The sequence below is a fragment of the Ostrea edulis genome, chromosome 4 (assembly GCF_947568905.1).
Source record: "Ostrea edulis chromosome 4, xbOstEdul1.1, whole genome shotgun sequence".
NCBI classification, from domain to species: Eukaryota; Metazoa; Mollusca; class Bivalvia; order Ostreida; family Ostreidae; genus Ostrea; species Ostrea edulis.
In genome coordinates, this window is record NC_079167.1 from 12,263,528 (window position 1) to 12,281,708 (window position 18,181).

The 18,181-nt window shown below is 33.7% G+C and overlaps 1 protein-coding gene across 2 annotated transcripts; it reads right to left on the bottom strand.

Annotated features, from left to right (window-relative positions):
- Positions 1-22: 22 nt before the first annotated feature.
- On the bottom strand, positions 23-16,286 carry LOC125670701 (myosin-G heavy chain-like). Of its 2 annotated transcripts, XM_048906042.2 has the most exons (7): positions 16,102-16,286; positions 14,762-15,043; positions 12,386-12,553; positions 8,548-8,787; positions 3,978-4,052; positions 2,647-2,722; positions 23-2,509 (listed from the first exon to the last, which is right to left on the bottom strand). In XM_048906042.2, the coding sequence occupies exons 1-7, from the start codon at positions 16,157-16,159 to the stop codon at positions 1,831-1,833; spliced, it is 1,578 nt and encodes a 525-aa protein (XP_048761999.2). In that variant the 5' UTR covers positions 16,160-16,286; the 3' UTR covers positions 23-1,830. The 2 variants fall into 2 exon arrangements, with proteins under 2 accessions (XP_048761999.2, XP_048762000.1); XM_048906043.2 differs by lacking the exon at positions 8,548-8,787.
- Between the last annotated feature and the right edge of the window lie 1,895 nt (positions 16,287-18,181).

Here is an 18,181-nt window from a genome sequence, read left to right on the forward strand (position 1 = left end):
TAAAAAAAAACCATATCACATATAATTATGCAAGAATTTTTATTTTCTATCTTGTACAAATTATAAAATCATTTAAAAACAGGTAAAAAAAAAAAAAAACACCACACACACATATATATACATGTATATATTATTAATGACTAGATTCGGTAAAATGTTATTTCACACAATCTTATATATAATTTTAAATACATTTTACCACCTTTACAGTTTGGCATACCAGATGAATGTTCTTTTCAAAATCATATACAACATACATTGGTGATGTAAGAAAATATCACATTCAATAATGAAGCTTTAAAAACATGGTCGATATCAATTGAAAAGTGAGCAACAAAATCTCAAAAACTTAGGAATGTGATAGGGACAACCTGCTTTGTACTTATTCACTAAATTATGGTCTGACAGAATGACGTCATGAAACTGTTGATAAGAAAACGAATCTTCAATAACACGCAATATACATAACTTTCTTGTAAGTTTTATCCAAAACTGAACAAAGACACATAATGTTCAACATTCAAACTAAAAAAAAAAAATAATAAAACGCACACAACACACAAAAAAGCAAAACAAGCCACTCACAGCATGCTTAAACTGTGTTGAACACAATTTTGCAAAATACATGTAGAAGAGCATTTTATTTTTTTGTCTTTTCAACTTTTCTTTGGCTGTCTTGTGTTTTACACTTCAATAATTTAGCAATTCAATAATGACCTAAGGAAGTAGTCACAATTTAATTTGTAAACTACAAAGTACTTGAGAGCTCATGCCAAATTGTCAAGTTTTGATGTTTGGTCTCAAGTAATCTCAAAATATAATTCTAAAGGGCTTTTATTCAGCAAAGATCAAATGTATTTTTTATTCTACATGTAAATTGCATGAAGAACAAAGTAATTAAATCATATAATCATACATTTTAAAATAGAAAACTTTGCAAACAGCTGTTAAAAGGAATTTTAGACAATTATGTAGATTTTCCCCCTAAAAATCATTGAAATGAGAAAATATGCTATATATCTAAACTGAAAAACAAATAGCACAAGAGAGAGCACAATAAATAGTATCTACTTTTGGTCTACAAGGTATAAAATATCCATTTTAAATGTTTATATCTAGCACATATATCTACAACATTGCACTATATGTCAAGCTCTGTAAAATATTTGAAATAGAAAGCATCTATGGTCCAAATTCTCTAAACATTAAATGGAAAAAGAATTCTGCGTAATAAAATCTGATGTTTGCACAAACATACATGAATATGAATGCATGTATAATGCCTATATACAAAAGCAATTAGAATAATACTTTGACATACAAGACATGTAGATCTTTAGTTTATACAAAGTATTTTTGTGGCATTACAATACCTACTGTTCTACTGCATCATGAGCTGCAGAATTGTAGCTATCATATATCATCAAGTTCATGTATACAAATGAGATTTGTATCCACTGTATACTGGTGAAAATTTTCTCTCGTTTTTTCCACATATGCAACAATGTGATATAATACTAACAACAGTATTTCTAAACACTATGAACTTTCTTACATAACAAACTACCCCAATGCCCTTCAGGGTAGACATATTACAATTTTACTCAGAATCTTTAATTCAAGGTACAACACTATGGACTCAGAGGATTTCTTGAAATAGAGCGACAAAATTGTGTAAAAGTTTACATCAACACAATATGACGTCTATAAGTACATGCAATAATTTCCCCTGTTACATGTATTAAGAAGCTCTAATTTGTGACATACATGTATTGGAGATTAAGACCACTTTTTAACACATTCTAAAATTTGATAACACTTTCCATGAATTTAATGAATTTCAGCGTACAGGGGGTCCTGGTCTTTATCTACTCCCATTAACTCGGTGTCATGGTAACTGTCCCTTTGAGGGGTGGTTCTTGGAGTCATGTAGCCCTCCTCATCCACAATGAACCCCTCCTGGCTGTTGACGTAAGTGGAGTCTGCTGATTGTCTTGACAGCTCGGGTGTTCCCTCGTGAAGATTCTCGGTACTGTTGGCATACACTGGGAGTGGCATAGGTTCTCTGTCCCCACCCAAGTTTGATGGTTTGCTTGGATCCACTACTCGACTAGCCTCCATCAGACGATTGGTTTCTTTAGCTTTGTTCCCAGAGTTCATGTCCACGTAATGATTGTCCGATACTTCAGGTGGATTTTTCGTATCAGATGGAAGAGCCACATGCGTGACATTATTTAGTTTTTTAAGATCACTTTCATCTGTGACCCCTCCACAGAGGGCACCCTGCTCGTTATCTTCAGTATCAGCAGGTCTTGGGACAGAAATATCTAACACTGTCCTACTGAAGCAGTTCACACCATGGTTCACCTGTTTGTTCACCTCTTCATACAGTCGATTCATCTCATTGGTATCCATATATACATTGCCATCTTGTCCATTCTGGGAAACTCTTGAGTAAGACAAGTTTTGGAACTGTACTGAAGGCTCTTCAAATTTCTTCTGCCTCCTCCTACAAGAATTATTGAGAGTTATTCCCCTTTGTATATGAACATCAATGGTTTAAATGGTTAAAACCATAAAATCACTTAACCCAAGTAAGACTTCAACTTAAACTGGATTTTGTTTTCTAATGTCAAGTTTAATTACCTTCGGAGGAGCAGAGTTCCAACAGCAATAATTAAAATGAGAATAGCTCCTCCAACAATGATCCCAGCCAAAATACCTGAAATTTGCAAAATTTCAATAACACTCATAAAATACATGTATAACATTTTGCTTCGGTTTAAACATGAATTAAGTGGGTTTTCTTTTCAATAAAGTAGAAATCTCTTAACACAACCTAACATTTTCTGTGCACAAAACCATTCTGAAATGCTCACATTCACAAACTACTAAAGATCTAGGTACAGTTTCTAAAGTCATCTGGCCCAAAATATTGATGATTTCACTTTGAGCTCAAACCCTGGCATTCAAATAGGAATAGATTAGCAAACCCAAAATTCACTCAGTTTGATCAGCAAAATGATTTGTGTCATTTGATACATGTAAGAGCTTGAAGTTGGCATAAAATTGCAAAAATGCCATTCTCAATGAAAATATCCACAAATTCAGGTGCTTTCCTTTCAGAAAACATACAGCGCATGTGTCGAGCAAATTCATATTCAATCATGTTTTTCATCTTAAAAATAATACACAATATATATCATTTTCATCTTGCTCGACATATGCGCACATCTTTTCCTGAGCAATAATCTGTATGACATTTGACAGTTTTCAGGCTTATTTCGAGAAAAAGGCGGGAAATGTCTTATTCATGTCATAATTCTATCCATTTAGGAATATCATTCTGAATTCGTTGACACAGTATACCTGGCATATATTTTACTTTCTTAAAACGCTGATTAAGATTAATTCCAGACACATTTTAAAGAGAGAAAATTTTTGGGCCTTTTTATGTATACAATCATACCTTGTTCTTTACTTTAATCAATGCTGACCATCGAGTATCTTACCTGTGTTGTAGTTGACCACCCTGTATCTTATCCATGTTATAGCTGTCTGTCTCATATCTTACTTGTATCATAGCTGTCTGTTTCGAGTCTTACTCATATCATAGCTGTCTGTTTCGTGTCTTACTCGTATCATAGCTGTCTGTCTCATGTCTTACTCATATCATAGCTGTCTGTTTTGTGTCTTACTCATATCATAGCTGTCTGTTTTGTGTCTTACTCATATCATAGCTGTCTGTCTCATATCTTACTTGTATCATAGCTGTCTGTTTCGAGTCTTACTCATATCATAGCTGTCTGTTTCATGTCTTACTCATATCATAGCTGTCTGTTTCGTGTCTTACTCGTATCATAGCTGTCTGTCTCATGTCTTACTCGTATCATAGCTGACCGTCTCATGTCTTACTCATATCATAGCTGACCGTCTCATATCTTACTCGTATCATAGATGACCGTCTCATATCTCACCTGTGTCATTGTTTGTGCTGCTTGATCCTCCACCTACTACAGAACTGACAGAGCCCTCTCCCTGGTTCAACTTATCTGTAATATCAAGAGTTATTGTAGATACATTAAACTGTGAATGTAAAGTTATACATGTGCAGTGTATTTCATTTATCAAAATATTCAATATCCTCATACAATAATTAAGCAAGTACAGGTAATTATCAATTAAATGCATCCAATGCTTTCTATGATCAAAATCTTTCAGAGTGCAATTTATTTCTGCAATTTGAATGCATGCACTTGATCATTTTGGGCTTGCATTTGATGATTTTAAATCAATGAATAAGAAATGATCTATTTCTGACTCTCAGCCTGGCTTGACAATGTGTTGGGAGTTTATTCAGTGTGATCAGATCACTTCTTCAGCATTTAATGTTTGTAATAAGTTTCAACAATAAAGGTATTGACTGATAGTTCAAGTACATTCTATACGCTCTGTCCACTTGAGTCTGACTCTAGATGACTGTAATCTTGTCCTATCTAAACATTTCCAGGGACTTTTCAATGAGGCCAACTACCATTCGTATAAAATGTCATTTAACCAGATATTTTCATAATCAGTGTAATCTGTATAAATCATATAATTTTAATGTTTGCTCTATAATCTTAAGACATTTGGCTATATAGATACCTGGTATATACTATCTAATTTTCTAAACATGTCATGTATTCAAAATACACACATATTCTTAAATCAATGGATTCAAGTACATGTATAGTTATGCATCTCATGTGCCAAACGATACAAAATGAAATATGGGCTACATACTGATAAATGTCATGTACCTGAAATAGCTACAACATTTCAGACATGCAGTGCGTTATTATCTAATGCTGTAATATGCTTCAAACACCCTACACAAATCAGTCACACACGCAAGCACTTACACACACACACACTGTCCATATTGATTTATGAGATTGATATTTTTTTAAATTCTAATTTTCCGAATTTTGAAGAATCAACCATTTCCACGTACTCAATATAAATTGACTTTTGACCACCAAATGAATAGAAATGATGCACCTTATAACAAAAACCAAATTGGCACGTTTAGTTTATATAGGTTTTGTGAATAAATTAAGGTTTGAACTTGTTTCCATTTTTTTCATCATTTGAAATTTTATATGATATTTTCAGATAACTAGTCATTCATTAAAACTGTAAGAGAATTCAATTGTATACATGTCTGATTTTTTTTTTTATCATACTACATGAATTCATAAAATTGAAGTATGTTCATTTGAAAGTTAGGTGGTGGTCCTTAACTTTTGGCCAAGTGCATCTAATATTGACGATACTATTAAGGGTGAACAGCCTTATACACGATCTAATGAACAGAAAGACACATGATTGTGTGCTTTTTCCTGTTTTATTTGAACTTTTGAGTTGAATCCACATTAGACTATAACTTATGTATCACGGTTCAATTATGAATGTCACCATTTCTGGTTTTTGTAGTTACATCTGCATTCTCTAAAGAAAGTTTGAGTCAATAGTGTGATTATCTCTGTCCTGTCTGTCTCTCTGTCTGTTACAGTTCAGCAGATAACAAACTGATTTCTTGAGCGCCAATGCCAAGGGCAGGTGCTTTGGTGATACAGACCCTAAAGCGTTCTACTTTACCATTTGAACCGTTCCGTTCCTGATAACTGTTCCGTTCCTGATAAGAACTGTTCCGTTCCTGATAAGAACCGTTCTGTTCCTGATAAGAATCATTTCATTCCTGATAAGAACCGTTCCATTCAAACGGTTCAGTGTTCCCTTCCCAACCCAAAGCGTTCTTATCTAAAACCATTCGTTCCCGCATGGTCATTCGGAATTCACACATCAGTCTGTCATTGTAGGTCAACATGGTGCTTGGTTGAGATAAAAGAAGAATATCGTTCGATTTGAGACATATCTAAGTTGTACAAGGGTGGGCAGTTCTGCGGTTCAAATCCATAAAAATTTACAGACAAACTACCAATTCATCACGACATATAACAGAGAATATCTCTATTCTGGGGGAAAAGCGACTAATAAGCCAAATTTACTGTCACCAAGATTGTGAACTATATACTAGTTTACAGGAGAATGGAGTCCACACTTTAGGTCCACATCTCTGGTGACATTGCCTTTCTTGATATCCCTCTTTAAATTTTGGCAGGCGTCTTCACAGCCTTTTATTGCATGTGTACTTAATGGGTAGCATTACATGTACCATTAATCAACATGATAAGTCACCCTGATATTGAAACAATGCGGGCATTCCCCTACTAGATTAACAGGCAAAATCATTAATTTTTTTTATTGAAATTGATTATTATCAATTATTTTCAAATTATAAAATTCTTAATTATCATTAATTAAAATTACATGTACATGTATTTATCTATTCATTTTGGATACATTTATCCTGAATATGCATATGATAAAAATTTCAAATGGTTTATTTAATGAGCTATATACACTGCAATATACATTTGTACTGTTACCAGCCCTTGATTAAAGTTTACAAAAAAATACCTGTACAAACTGAATTCCTGTTTAAAATTACCTGTGCATTAAGTAACTGAGAGAAAAAATCATCACATTTTTTAGTTTAGGATGACAATGTTATAATATTGAAATCAGACCTGAAATTACATAATTCGATTTTTTATTTTTTTTTAAAGTGTGAAGTTGTTTTCTACTGATTATACATTTAAAAATTTTGGAAATCACACAAGAACTTTTCAAATACCGGAAAAAGAGATGAAAATATAATTTTAGGGGAAAAAATGTCAGAACCTTAATTACATGTAACATAAAATAATTCTTGATAAGACTACATATTGTGAACAAATCCCTTTTCTTCATCACAATTTGTGATGTTACTAATAATACTTTTCTTGTGCACACATAAATATTAATCCTTCATTAATGATAATTAAGCATTAGAAAATCACTATTGATTATTGAACAGAACAATATTTCATTAATACCCATTAGTAATTTGTTGAATTTGCCAGAAATTACCATTTTAAATACTTTATCATACTGACAAAAGTTTTTGTCTGGTTTCTAACATTGAAAAAATACAATTAAAAATAGGGCCCATAAAAAATTAAACTGCCCCATGCATATTAAATAAACATGCATATCACACAAGGCAACATACAATTTCTATGTGGTTATCTTGCAGTAACATATAATACTTCATGATTTTTCAAGCCAATTTAAAGTCTCCAGATTTCAAAGTGCATGCATGCAAAAAAATGTCTCCACTGAGTCATATTGTCTTAATTTATCACAGGCCCATACTCTGCATACAGTTTCCTCATGCAATACAACACCCTTGACACCATATGCCAGTGAACCTGATACACATTAAACAGGCTGTGGGAGGGTCTTATCACGGGGGTTATCAGCATCCACCTAATTGCTTGCAGCCCCTCCTTAAACTGTGTGGGAGTTTTGTTATGAGCATAACATGTAATTCAATCTTGAGAAATTCTTTTCAAGGTTACTTTGGGAAAGATAAATCCTCCTATTTACTTACTTAAATTCTTAAACATGTAATGAATTTAATCTTAATTGTTTTTAATTTAAAAACAAAGATAATATAATATTCAATGTAAAGTGATTTCAATAAATTGAATGCCTGGGACATACACTGGATTTGATTCTACATGTACATCATTTCCAGTAGTTTCCAGACTTCTATGAAGTATGAACAACTAGCTGTCTGTAGTTGATAAAAGCTGACAGAAAATAACTCTGCTTATCCAGATTTGAGCAGATATCCACTTTAGCTATCAAAAAGTAGCAGATAATGTACTACTTTAAACAGTATAACAGCAATTTTAAAATGTACTATCTTTGTCAATTGAACTTTATTGATACTGCACAACTAGGTCTTTGAAATGAGGACCATGGTTTGTGTAACCAGGGACCTATATACTTAGTATATAGATCCCTGGTGTAACATTACATAGCACAATAGTAAATTGATAATCATTCATTCAAAGACAGAATTCTGAGTTTCTGGATGTGATTCCGTTTGCTTGTCAGTAATATTCTATGGGGAAAGATTTAAAATGTAATAATGCCTAAAATGAATATCAAAATATCAAACTGTTTGAAAGCAAAGAATAAATTCACAAGAAAGACTTTTGATGAGAGTATCTGTGTGTGTATGTGTGCAGAGGTGATATAACTTAATGAAATGATATTAGATAAGAAAGGTCAGCATCAGTGAAATGATAGCCACATATGACAAAACCTCAGCTTGCCAATCAGTTCAGATTAAAGCTAAATATTGCAAAAATATGAAACCTTCTAAATTGCCATTCTTACATGCTAAATAAAAGCAGGAATATATATACACAAATTATAATGCAACAAAATGCTATGATCGAGCCTCATCATCTAAACTTGCATTCATATGCTACACCGCACTACATTGAATATATACTGTCCATGTCTATACTAAACAGTTTTGAATAAACCACCATGACAATGATTTTGATACAGTGATTATACCCACAAAACTTATGATATGGTTACCTGCAACAATGCCATTCTTCTGAAACTTAAACAATGTATGCTCTGGCTCAATCACTAGATCCACTGATTCAGAGGTCCAGTTAGATTTGGTCTGGATTGTTTTGGACAGGATAAGTTCAGTCGTAGGACTAAATGTGCTAGTACTAGTTGTGGTTGTACTAGGTAGTGTTGTAGTGGTAGTAGTAGTAGTAGTAGTAGTAGTACTTGTAGTACTAGTCGTGGTAGTTGGAGGCAGCTTACCTAACATTTGTCAAAAAGTTAAAGTTACTATTATTTTATTCCTTTTTCGATTTACAAAGGACAAGCAGTATTACAATGTATTTAAAAATACATGATCTTCTCCAACATTGAATGAATGTACACTATATGTATTCAGAATCAATTAACATTAATAAGGGGTAACTTTGACTGTGAAAGTGTTAGTAACACATGTAATTTGTGAACGGAGTTGGGAAATGTTCAGGTTGTTAATGATAATCACATGACATTATCTTCAGAATTTTCTACATATTGCAGTGAAAGGCATCCATTAAGTGGGACAGTGCAAAGTCAGAGAGAGTTTTTTTTTTAGCAAGTTAATAATTGAATGTGCAGAAGCAGCATTGGCCTTGTATATACAAAGCGATATAAAATAACACATCAGCCTCCAATGATATGCCCTTGAACAACATATATACTCTGGAAAGAAAGGTCAAAGTTGACATTTTCGTCTTACACTGGACCTCCGAATGTAACCAAATTCAAATTGCGCACACAGAGCTCAGAGAGCGCCTTCAGAACCTACACGTAATTCCCATTGTTCTTTAACACTGCACCTAGCTTCACAAAGACCAAGAACACATGCACACAAATTATATTATCATGTTGATTGAAAAGAAATACTGCATGTAATTCTGAACAAAATAAATTGTAGACAGATAGGCATGTAAGCTTACTCATATCTTCACCTTTCATTTATGCAGTGAAGCAAGAGTGTTAATATACATGTATGGTTGAATTAAAATATAAAAAGTTTGATCACTAAATCATGATTGCACCAAAGAGTGCTTCAGATCCAATCGTATCACTCAAAATGTGTAAATTTTGATTGTCTTAATATAACTTGATCACGATCTTGTTCTCATTTCACACAACCTAAATTAATATCACTCATATCAACAACAAAGGTTCTGAACTTGCTAGATACTAGTACTATTGTACTTTGAGCACCACAGTGCAATGTAAATAAATGATACAGGAAGCTAAATCACTCAGATATTATCATTAAACAATAGATCCCTCCTCTTGACTTGGAAGTTAGATAACTATCCCTCCTCTTGACTTGGAAGTTAGGTAACTATCACATTAAAGTACAAATTTAAACACATAGTTTCATCCAGGCACTAGGTTACCCAATTTTCAAAATTAATCCCAAAATGAATCACCAAAAAATGACAGCAACATTATTTTAGCCAGACAAATGAAACATTATGCAATATTTGCAAAATAACCTTGGACCCCTTTAGAGCACACATTTTTGGATATTTCCCTCAGTCAGGTAAATGATAGTTGAAATATATCCAAACCCAGGAGCTCCCAAGGGCTTTGCCCAATGCACCCCCATAACGTTATAAAGTATTCCCTGAATTTTTTTGCAATATCATTATATATTTTAACCAGCAAAAACCTTCCATACAATATTTGCTAAAATCCAAGGACTTCTGGGGGCTTTGTCCACCCTGGTAGTACCCCCTGATGGTGGCACCCATACCTTTTGCATTATTTGGTGGCACCCACACCTACTGCTTTATTTTCCTCACTTGCCCCCCCCCCCCCCCCCCTTCTTCTTTTGCTTCTGATGCCCATGTTACTTTGTCAATGGAAGTGGTGCATTAGGCAGATAGACTTTTTTTTAAAGACTGATGACACAAAATATTTATAAGCAGTGATGAGAGTTTTTCTGAACAAGTTTGTCCGTTTACTTTTATCTCAAAGCATTTTGACCTACTGACAACGTTCTGAGGTTCTTTGTTTTCTTCCTAAAAACCTTGCATACTCAACAACTTTCACAAGGGACACTTAATGTAGTATCAACAAGGAATGCACAGCTTATAATCTCTAAAAACGTTTATGCACAGATACTTGACTTGAGTACTCTGCTCACTGCTGGCTAGTTCATGTCAGAATGTACTAGTGTTCTCATTTGGAATGTGTCATAATATCACTATACTTAAAAATTTCAAAAATTCAATTTCTACATTTTACATAGAAAATTCTTTTCAACTATTACTGTTAAATCAGTCACATCAAAATACTCCCAGGAAAACAGTATATTTCGTTCAAAGTCTATTCTGCTTTATTTACCACAATTTAATTGCTCAATTCCTTGCCAGTAAACAAGGAATCCCAACAAAACATTTGACATTTTACTGAACCCTATTACTGTCTTGAATAGCTGTATGAAATGATTATTACACAATCATGACAGCAGGCTAGGAGAATTCCACAGTGAGTTTTGTATGTGAATCACTAATAGCTGTTTGATGTTTCCAATCAATACTTCCATATAGATGAGTTATCGACAGCACTGAGAACAGGAGAAAAACATTGATGAGGTCAGGCAATTGTGAAACTTTGGTAGAATGAGCTAATTGGCTTCCATGAGGCTGCCAGCACATAGTGACGCTATCTTACACTGTGTAGGCGCTGTTTTATATGTTTCACATTGGTTATCATGTATGTGATTATGAACAGTACACTATGGTAAAAGGGGTGAATTTAAACCCTGACTAACCCTTTTCAATACATGTTTTCCCTGTAAAATTTTGCTTCCCTACAAAATTCCTGTATAATGTGAATTTCCATCTAAGAAACAGTCCTATATAATGAAACTGAGTAGCTTGCAGGGACACAACCTCATCGTCCATAAAGTTTTACCCTGGAAGTCTACAGCAAAGTCATGAAATAGCCACTGGGTAACATTACTACTAAAAGTAATAGCAGCTCATTCTTCTAAAACCAACAGTGACATCAGTAACTTCAATAAAAACCCTAAAAATGACCCTTCAACACTCGTGTTTACTCATGAAGTGTAAACTGAAACCTCTTCAGAAGGTACAATAGGGGGGCCGACACCAACTGTACTCAACCATCCTCTCATTATTAACAAATGATTCCTAGAATCCTAATTTACATCTAATAAAGCCACATACAGGTTTCAGCAAATCCACTGCCCACTCTATGAAATTATACAGATGTTGTTTTTGATAAATACATTTGTTAATTCCTGAATTCTAACTCAAAACACCACTGACTGTTGAGACAAATAAACATTAGAGAGGTCAGTAGGAAGTCAAGAGTATAAAATACAGTTAATTTAATGGAGTCTAGGCACAACCAAACCTAAAGACAGATGGTGAACTTACAAACATGTGCATCAAGTCACAAAATATTAATATATGTATGCATGAACAGGAACTGTCAATCCCAAAGCAAAGGAACTAAATTGTAGTGTTTAAAACACTGAATTGTCAATACTAATACACATCATTTACAAGTGGAATTTGGTTCATCAAACCAAATTTGATGGTAAAAGTTTTAAGATACTGTTTGTCCCTAAATTCAGCATACTACAAAGCAACTTGAAAACATATTTATAACAATCTATTTATTAATAAGAATGATTTTACCATGACAATTTTACATGTGGAATATGATGAAGCTAGCTATTAGCAATGTGCAACCTATTAATTATTATTATATTACTGTTAGTGCCAAAGCTAAAACTGAGAGTTGAAAAGTGTGCCAAACACAAACCACACACAACAAAAATAGTAAAATATGCCAGTCATTTACTTACGGAATTCGCAGATGAATTTGTAGCTGAAGAATAGTGACGAATCGCAGTGATAATCATGCCACCTCCATCCATCTTTTCGCCTCATCTGGGCACAGTCCTCAATAGAAATGATGCCCCCAGTCTTGCTGGGCTGTCCAGGGGCCCAGTATCCCCATGTCAGTCTCTCTCCTGAATGTGTAATAATGTTCAAAATTAAATATCTATCTACCATGACCTTGGAGATCAGACCTTGAACCAGTGAACCCTGTAGAAATTCAATGTGATGAATATTTTCAGAAAGTTGAACATTGATGTGATCGTTTTCTTGTTTGTTTAGAAGTCACTCTACCCACCCAGACAGACATGGCAAATTGATGCCTATACTGTATATGAAGAATCCCAAGCATATAATATATACAACTTCCACTTTCTTAAAAGAAAATTTCTCGACTCACAAAAGATAATTCAGCATGAATTTAGTTGACCTTTATATACATGTATTCTGATAAAGAGTTTCATCATGCAGATTGTATTTCTTCCTCTTTCATTGTGTACATAGGTGTTTTACTGGGAACTCATCGCTGTTTTCAGAATACAGTACAGTACTTTCAAAGTTATTTTAATTTCAAGTTGCATTCAAAAAAGTATAAACTATTGCAAATAATCACAATCGGTTGAAATAGGACACATTGCTAGTAACATGGTATACACCTGAAACACTGAAGTGCAGGTATTGCCTGCTTGAGATAAGTGTTACAGATGCAGTGATGCTGGCACAAAACATCAAACTTTTATTGTTCTCTCGTCTCTACAGTCGACCATGGCGTGACAGAAATTGCTGTGTTCACCACTGCAATGTAACAGTTGCTTAAGATGTAAATTTTTAATTATAGGTATTACAAATTGCAAGCGCGTTCAAAAACTGTAAACGATGAGAACAAACAATAGTAAAATTAAATCCAGACAAGCAGCAAATGTATAATGCTGTAACTGCCACATAAATTTGTATTTTTACACAGCATTTTGATGAAACTGCAAATGGGAAAACTAAAAAATATGCTTTCTTTGATATACACATGTATATGCAATATAATTTTGGGTGTGTACATCATATTTTTCTTTTTATAAATTCAGCAAAATTAAGCTTCACGTTTCTACAATCTAACAGGGAATATAAATGTACTGTAGTACAATCACTATTTTTGTCCCATACATTAATGCATCAATACTATATTCAGTCTTTGACGTTAACCGGTGGCCCGATGCCCGAGGCCAGTAAAATCGGGATGGGGCTTCTAAAAATATTTAACCCCGGAGTCCGGCGGGCCTGTAAATGTTTTATTGTATGTGTTGTATATATTACAAATAAAGCGTGAAATTGACTCAGACTTTTGCATCGAAAAACAATCAACAATGCTGCCTTTTCTGATGTATAGGGAGGCACGGGCACTGGAGGTTAATGTAAGTATATAGTATGTGTATGTATAAAAAATACATGCACATGCTATATATTTACATTAACTTCCAGTGTAGGGAGGAGGCTCGTCTGTGAAATGCAAAACCTCACAAGCGTATTTCGCAAGATTTCACAACCATCAGATCCAAATAAAAAAAACTGGTCATACAAGGAGAAAAGAGAATGAAAATCCATGTCCCATTGGACCGAGGGTGGGCCTTTGCTAAGGTTTAATTCTGGAGAAAACAAAATGTTTTGTACGTGGTGTTTACAAAACAAAGTAGAACATCAGCTGCTGATGTCATCTGCGAGATTAATATGTTGAAAAATAAAATAAGATATTTAATCCTTTTAATGTCAGTTGTGTATTTTCCTACAGTAGAACATACATGTATCTATAGTGTAGAATCAGCATGCAACACCTTGCAAATGACAAGAGGTCAAATTAGAAAAAATATTTTGGGCCATTAAAATATTGTTCGGGCTTGCAAAATTATTATACTGGGAGGCCCAAAGGGCCTGTGCTTCACAAAGTTTTTCATGAAGACTGCTACATGATTTTACTGTGAATGGAATTGGTAACTGAAAAGCACCATGCTTATATTGAAATGTACATGTATTTAAACCATAGTAAATGGCATGTGTACTGTATGTTCAACCTGTCAACAAAACTGACAACAATTATCTGTGTTTGTAAAACATTTTGAATCTCATGACAAGGTAAAATCTAAATACACATTCACATGACAGTGTCAGTTAACATTATTCATACGTAATGTATTATGAGAGTCCACAGTTTTAATAAAAGAATGTTAACATACCAGGTATTTTACTTTAAATTCATTTAGCAAACACCTGGATAAAATTCAATCAGTTCACTTTTTGCCTACACTGTATAAAAACGTATTTACAGTAGAATTTTCTAAACAAATCTACATTACCTGTAGCCCATTCCCATCCTCTGCCATTTCTGGCATGAGCTCCTATCCACACTCCATTATTTCCCCATCGGAGGACGACGTTTAGGGTGTGGATGACAAAGTTCATTTTATTCTGGTCTTTGATTGTAATGAGATCTCCACCCCAGCTCCAGCAGTGCTTCCTGGCATCCACCCATGTCTTCTCTGTGTTGATAAAAGTATAGCACATCTCTCTGTGTGCCGTTTTGTATTCTCTGATGTTATTGAAGTTCCTTGGACATCTGTCTAGAGAAGCTGTGGACCCTACAATGCAGAAGAAATATGTTCAATCATATGTATACAGGTACACTGCATCTCACATCTTAGAGAAAGGAGAGATTTTACTAGCCTTGGAAATCTTTTAACCTAAGTACTATAAAATCTGACATAATACAATTTATATATATATATATATATATATATATAGGTAAAAAATAAAAATGAAACACGAAGACGTTTACCAATTACTAATTCCAATTACTAAACGTCTTCGTGTTTCATTTTTATTTTTTACCTATACTTTTACCGATCATTGCGAAAAGTAACTATTATCTATATATATATTATACACATTCAATTTGAGTAAATCTTAAGCATGCCTTCTGTTTTCAAAATTGATGATCTTGTACGTGCAGTTCTACAAGAAAATCTCTATGATCATCTGAATTGTGCCATTAACATTTTATATTACATAGCTTTAACTGGCAATTATTGTCATTCAAAATATTCTGACTGACTTTAGTGGATTTAAAGGAACCCTCTGTACAAATAGATATTTACAATCTATTTTGGTATACACGATAAAACAGTCATTGTAAATGTAAAACCATCCCATGTTGATCGCTTCAAGAAAAAAAAATACAACAAATATACTTGTCAATCAAAACAATGATGAAAGCTTGTAGAATAGTAAACATTCTGTTTCGTTTTCAGTATCACCAAGAGAATTGTCCCCCTAAAGAAGAATGTATGCAAGTTGCTAATTCCAAATATCAGATGTCTGTTTCCAAAAAACAAGACTGAAGAGCATAAATACAGTTAGACCTACTTTCATATTTATTTCCAAGAGTTAAGGTAAAATTAGTGAGTGGACTATTCTTCAGCTGTTCTTGTTACTAAATGAGCCTAGGTAGACTTCAGAATTTTTTGTTTACTTTAAAATCAACGATAGTAGAATCATATGTGTACAATAATACTTACTTCAGTTGCCTTTAATATTTCATGAATATCAATTTCATACCACATCTAACTTTAGTCCTTTTCATATGTAAACAGTAGCCTATCTATGTTGTTTACCTTAATCTAACATAAATCATACTTACCATATGACATGACTATCCATAAGATCAAATATTGTTGAGTTGATAAAAACATTGTCATTCTGTGCCACACAATCTGTAAACAGACTTTGATTAACTCTACACGGTTGATCACTCGATACTTAACATTTTTCAGTAGGCGTAAAGCGACGCGTTCGGGCTATTGAAATGCAAGGAGTAGATAACCCTCTAAAATATACCCAGAGTTATCGTTCCTTAAACATTTCATATATTTACAATTTACAATTTCTGTGGGTATTTACCTTGTTACATACAGTGTTCAGCATTTGAAAAATAACAAGCATCGATGTATTCCACAGTGACGTCACAATCAATAATGTTGAAAACATCGCGTTTTGATTATGAGGTCCCAGTTGCTAGTATTTTTTTTTTAATTGTGCAAAAATGAAAGTATGAGAAAATAGTTTTCGGTTTCCATAATGTAACAATATTAAAGAAAAAGAAAAAAACCCTCCAAAGAAAAAACGAGAATGGATGTACAAAGTAAATAGATCAAAATACATTTAAATATATTGATTAATATTTACATTAATTTTCCAATGTTTTTGTCTTTGATATCTTTACGATTGTAATGATAGTCATTCATCATGAATTCTTGCACTGCAGTTGTGAATAATACGCTTATGAGTCTTAAAGAATGTAAATGTAAAATTTAGATAATATACAGGAGATGAACTGAGCACTACGCTTCATGACGACATATTTTTCGTGAAGCGCCGGTGCTACTATCGCGTAATGCCGTAGTGAAGCGGTGTAGTTCAGACCGTCATGCATATGTACATGACTGTATATCTAAAAAAAATAGAAAATGAAATGTATTTTTTTAATAAAGTGATTAAAGGTTTTTATTTCAGTTTTGTTGTTGCTGGGGGTTTTTTTTACGGGTTTTTGTTGTTGTTTTGTTGTTGTTGCTTTGTTAGTGTTTTATCGATAGGGGCCTAATTAAAATATAATGAAGGAATTTTAAACATTCATTTATTTTCTTTTAATTTAGTAACACAGAGTAGTGTGCAGAAGCCGATAAACAGTAGCAGTGCAATCATGTTGTATGTTGGAATTGTTGATCTTGTTAGAGAGTGTGCGGTTATGATGAAGCGACAACATTTTACAGCTATATTGTAGGATTCTCTGATTGGTAACATACTTACATGTACGTGGTGAGAATTACACTGTACATTCTAATAATTACATCTAGAGCAGGAACACAACACTGTACACTGAAGCCACGTACTTCTAAGTAAAGAACTAGAAAAACTGTACAGAACTAGAAAAACTGTACAGAATTCTGAAGAACTGTACAGAACTATGAAGAACTGTACAGGACTATACAGAATAGTAAAGAACTAGAAAAACTGTACAGAACTAGAAAAACTGTACAGAACTAGAAAAATTGTACAGAACTCTGAAGAAATGTTAAGAACTATGAAGAACTGTACAGGACTATACAGAATAGTAAAGAATTAGAAAAAACTGCACAGACTTGTACAGGACTATGAAGAATAGTACAGAACTATAAACAATAGTTATATGATAAAGAACTGTACCGAATTATAAAGAATTGTAAGGAACTATATAGAATTGTACAGAACTATAAAGACCTATTATGAAAGGTAAAGATAACAAACAGTGATCAATCCCATCACTCCTAAGATAATACAAAATAGAGAGGAGCAAACACGGTCCCCGGGACATACCAGAGGTGGGGTCCGGTGTTTTTGAGGAGTAAGATTCCCCTTTCGACCGGTCAAACCTGCCGCGAGCCTATACGTCTTGATCAGGTAAATGGAATAATCCGTAGTCAAGACCACTGTGCCAAGAACGGCCTAACAATCGATATGAAAACACGTCAGACAGCATTTGACCCAATGATAGGTTATATTGGCAAACTGGGTCATTATAACGACCACAGAATTTGCAAAAGGCTTACTTTAAACGAGACTGTTGAAACCCCTGAAACACAAACTTGTTTGTTAGTAGCCTTCTTCAATTTAGAAACTGATCATACGTAGAACAAGGTCCTGCGAATCGAATCAATTGAGAGATACATGTATTAACACCATAT

Bases quoted from the DNA above. Each gene is read 5' to 3' on its own strand.
- LOC125670701 (XM_048906042.2), bottom strand. From the start codon at position 16,159: ATGACAATGTTTTTATCAACTCAACAATATTTGATCTTATGGATAGTC. The intron at 8,788-12,385 runs GTAAGTAAATGA...GACAAATGTTAG, and splicing joins CAAATTCATCTGCGAATTCC to GTAAGCTGCCTCCAACTACC. The intron at 4,053-8,547 runs GTAACCATATCA...TTGATATTACAG, and splicing joins GAAGAATGGCATTGTTGCAG to ATAAGTTGAACCAGGGAGAG.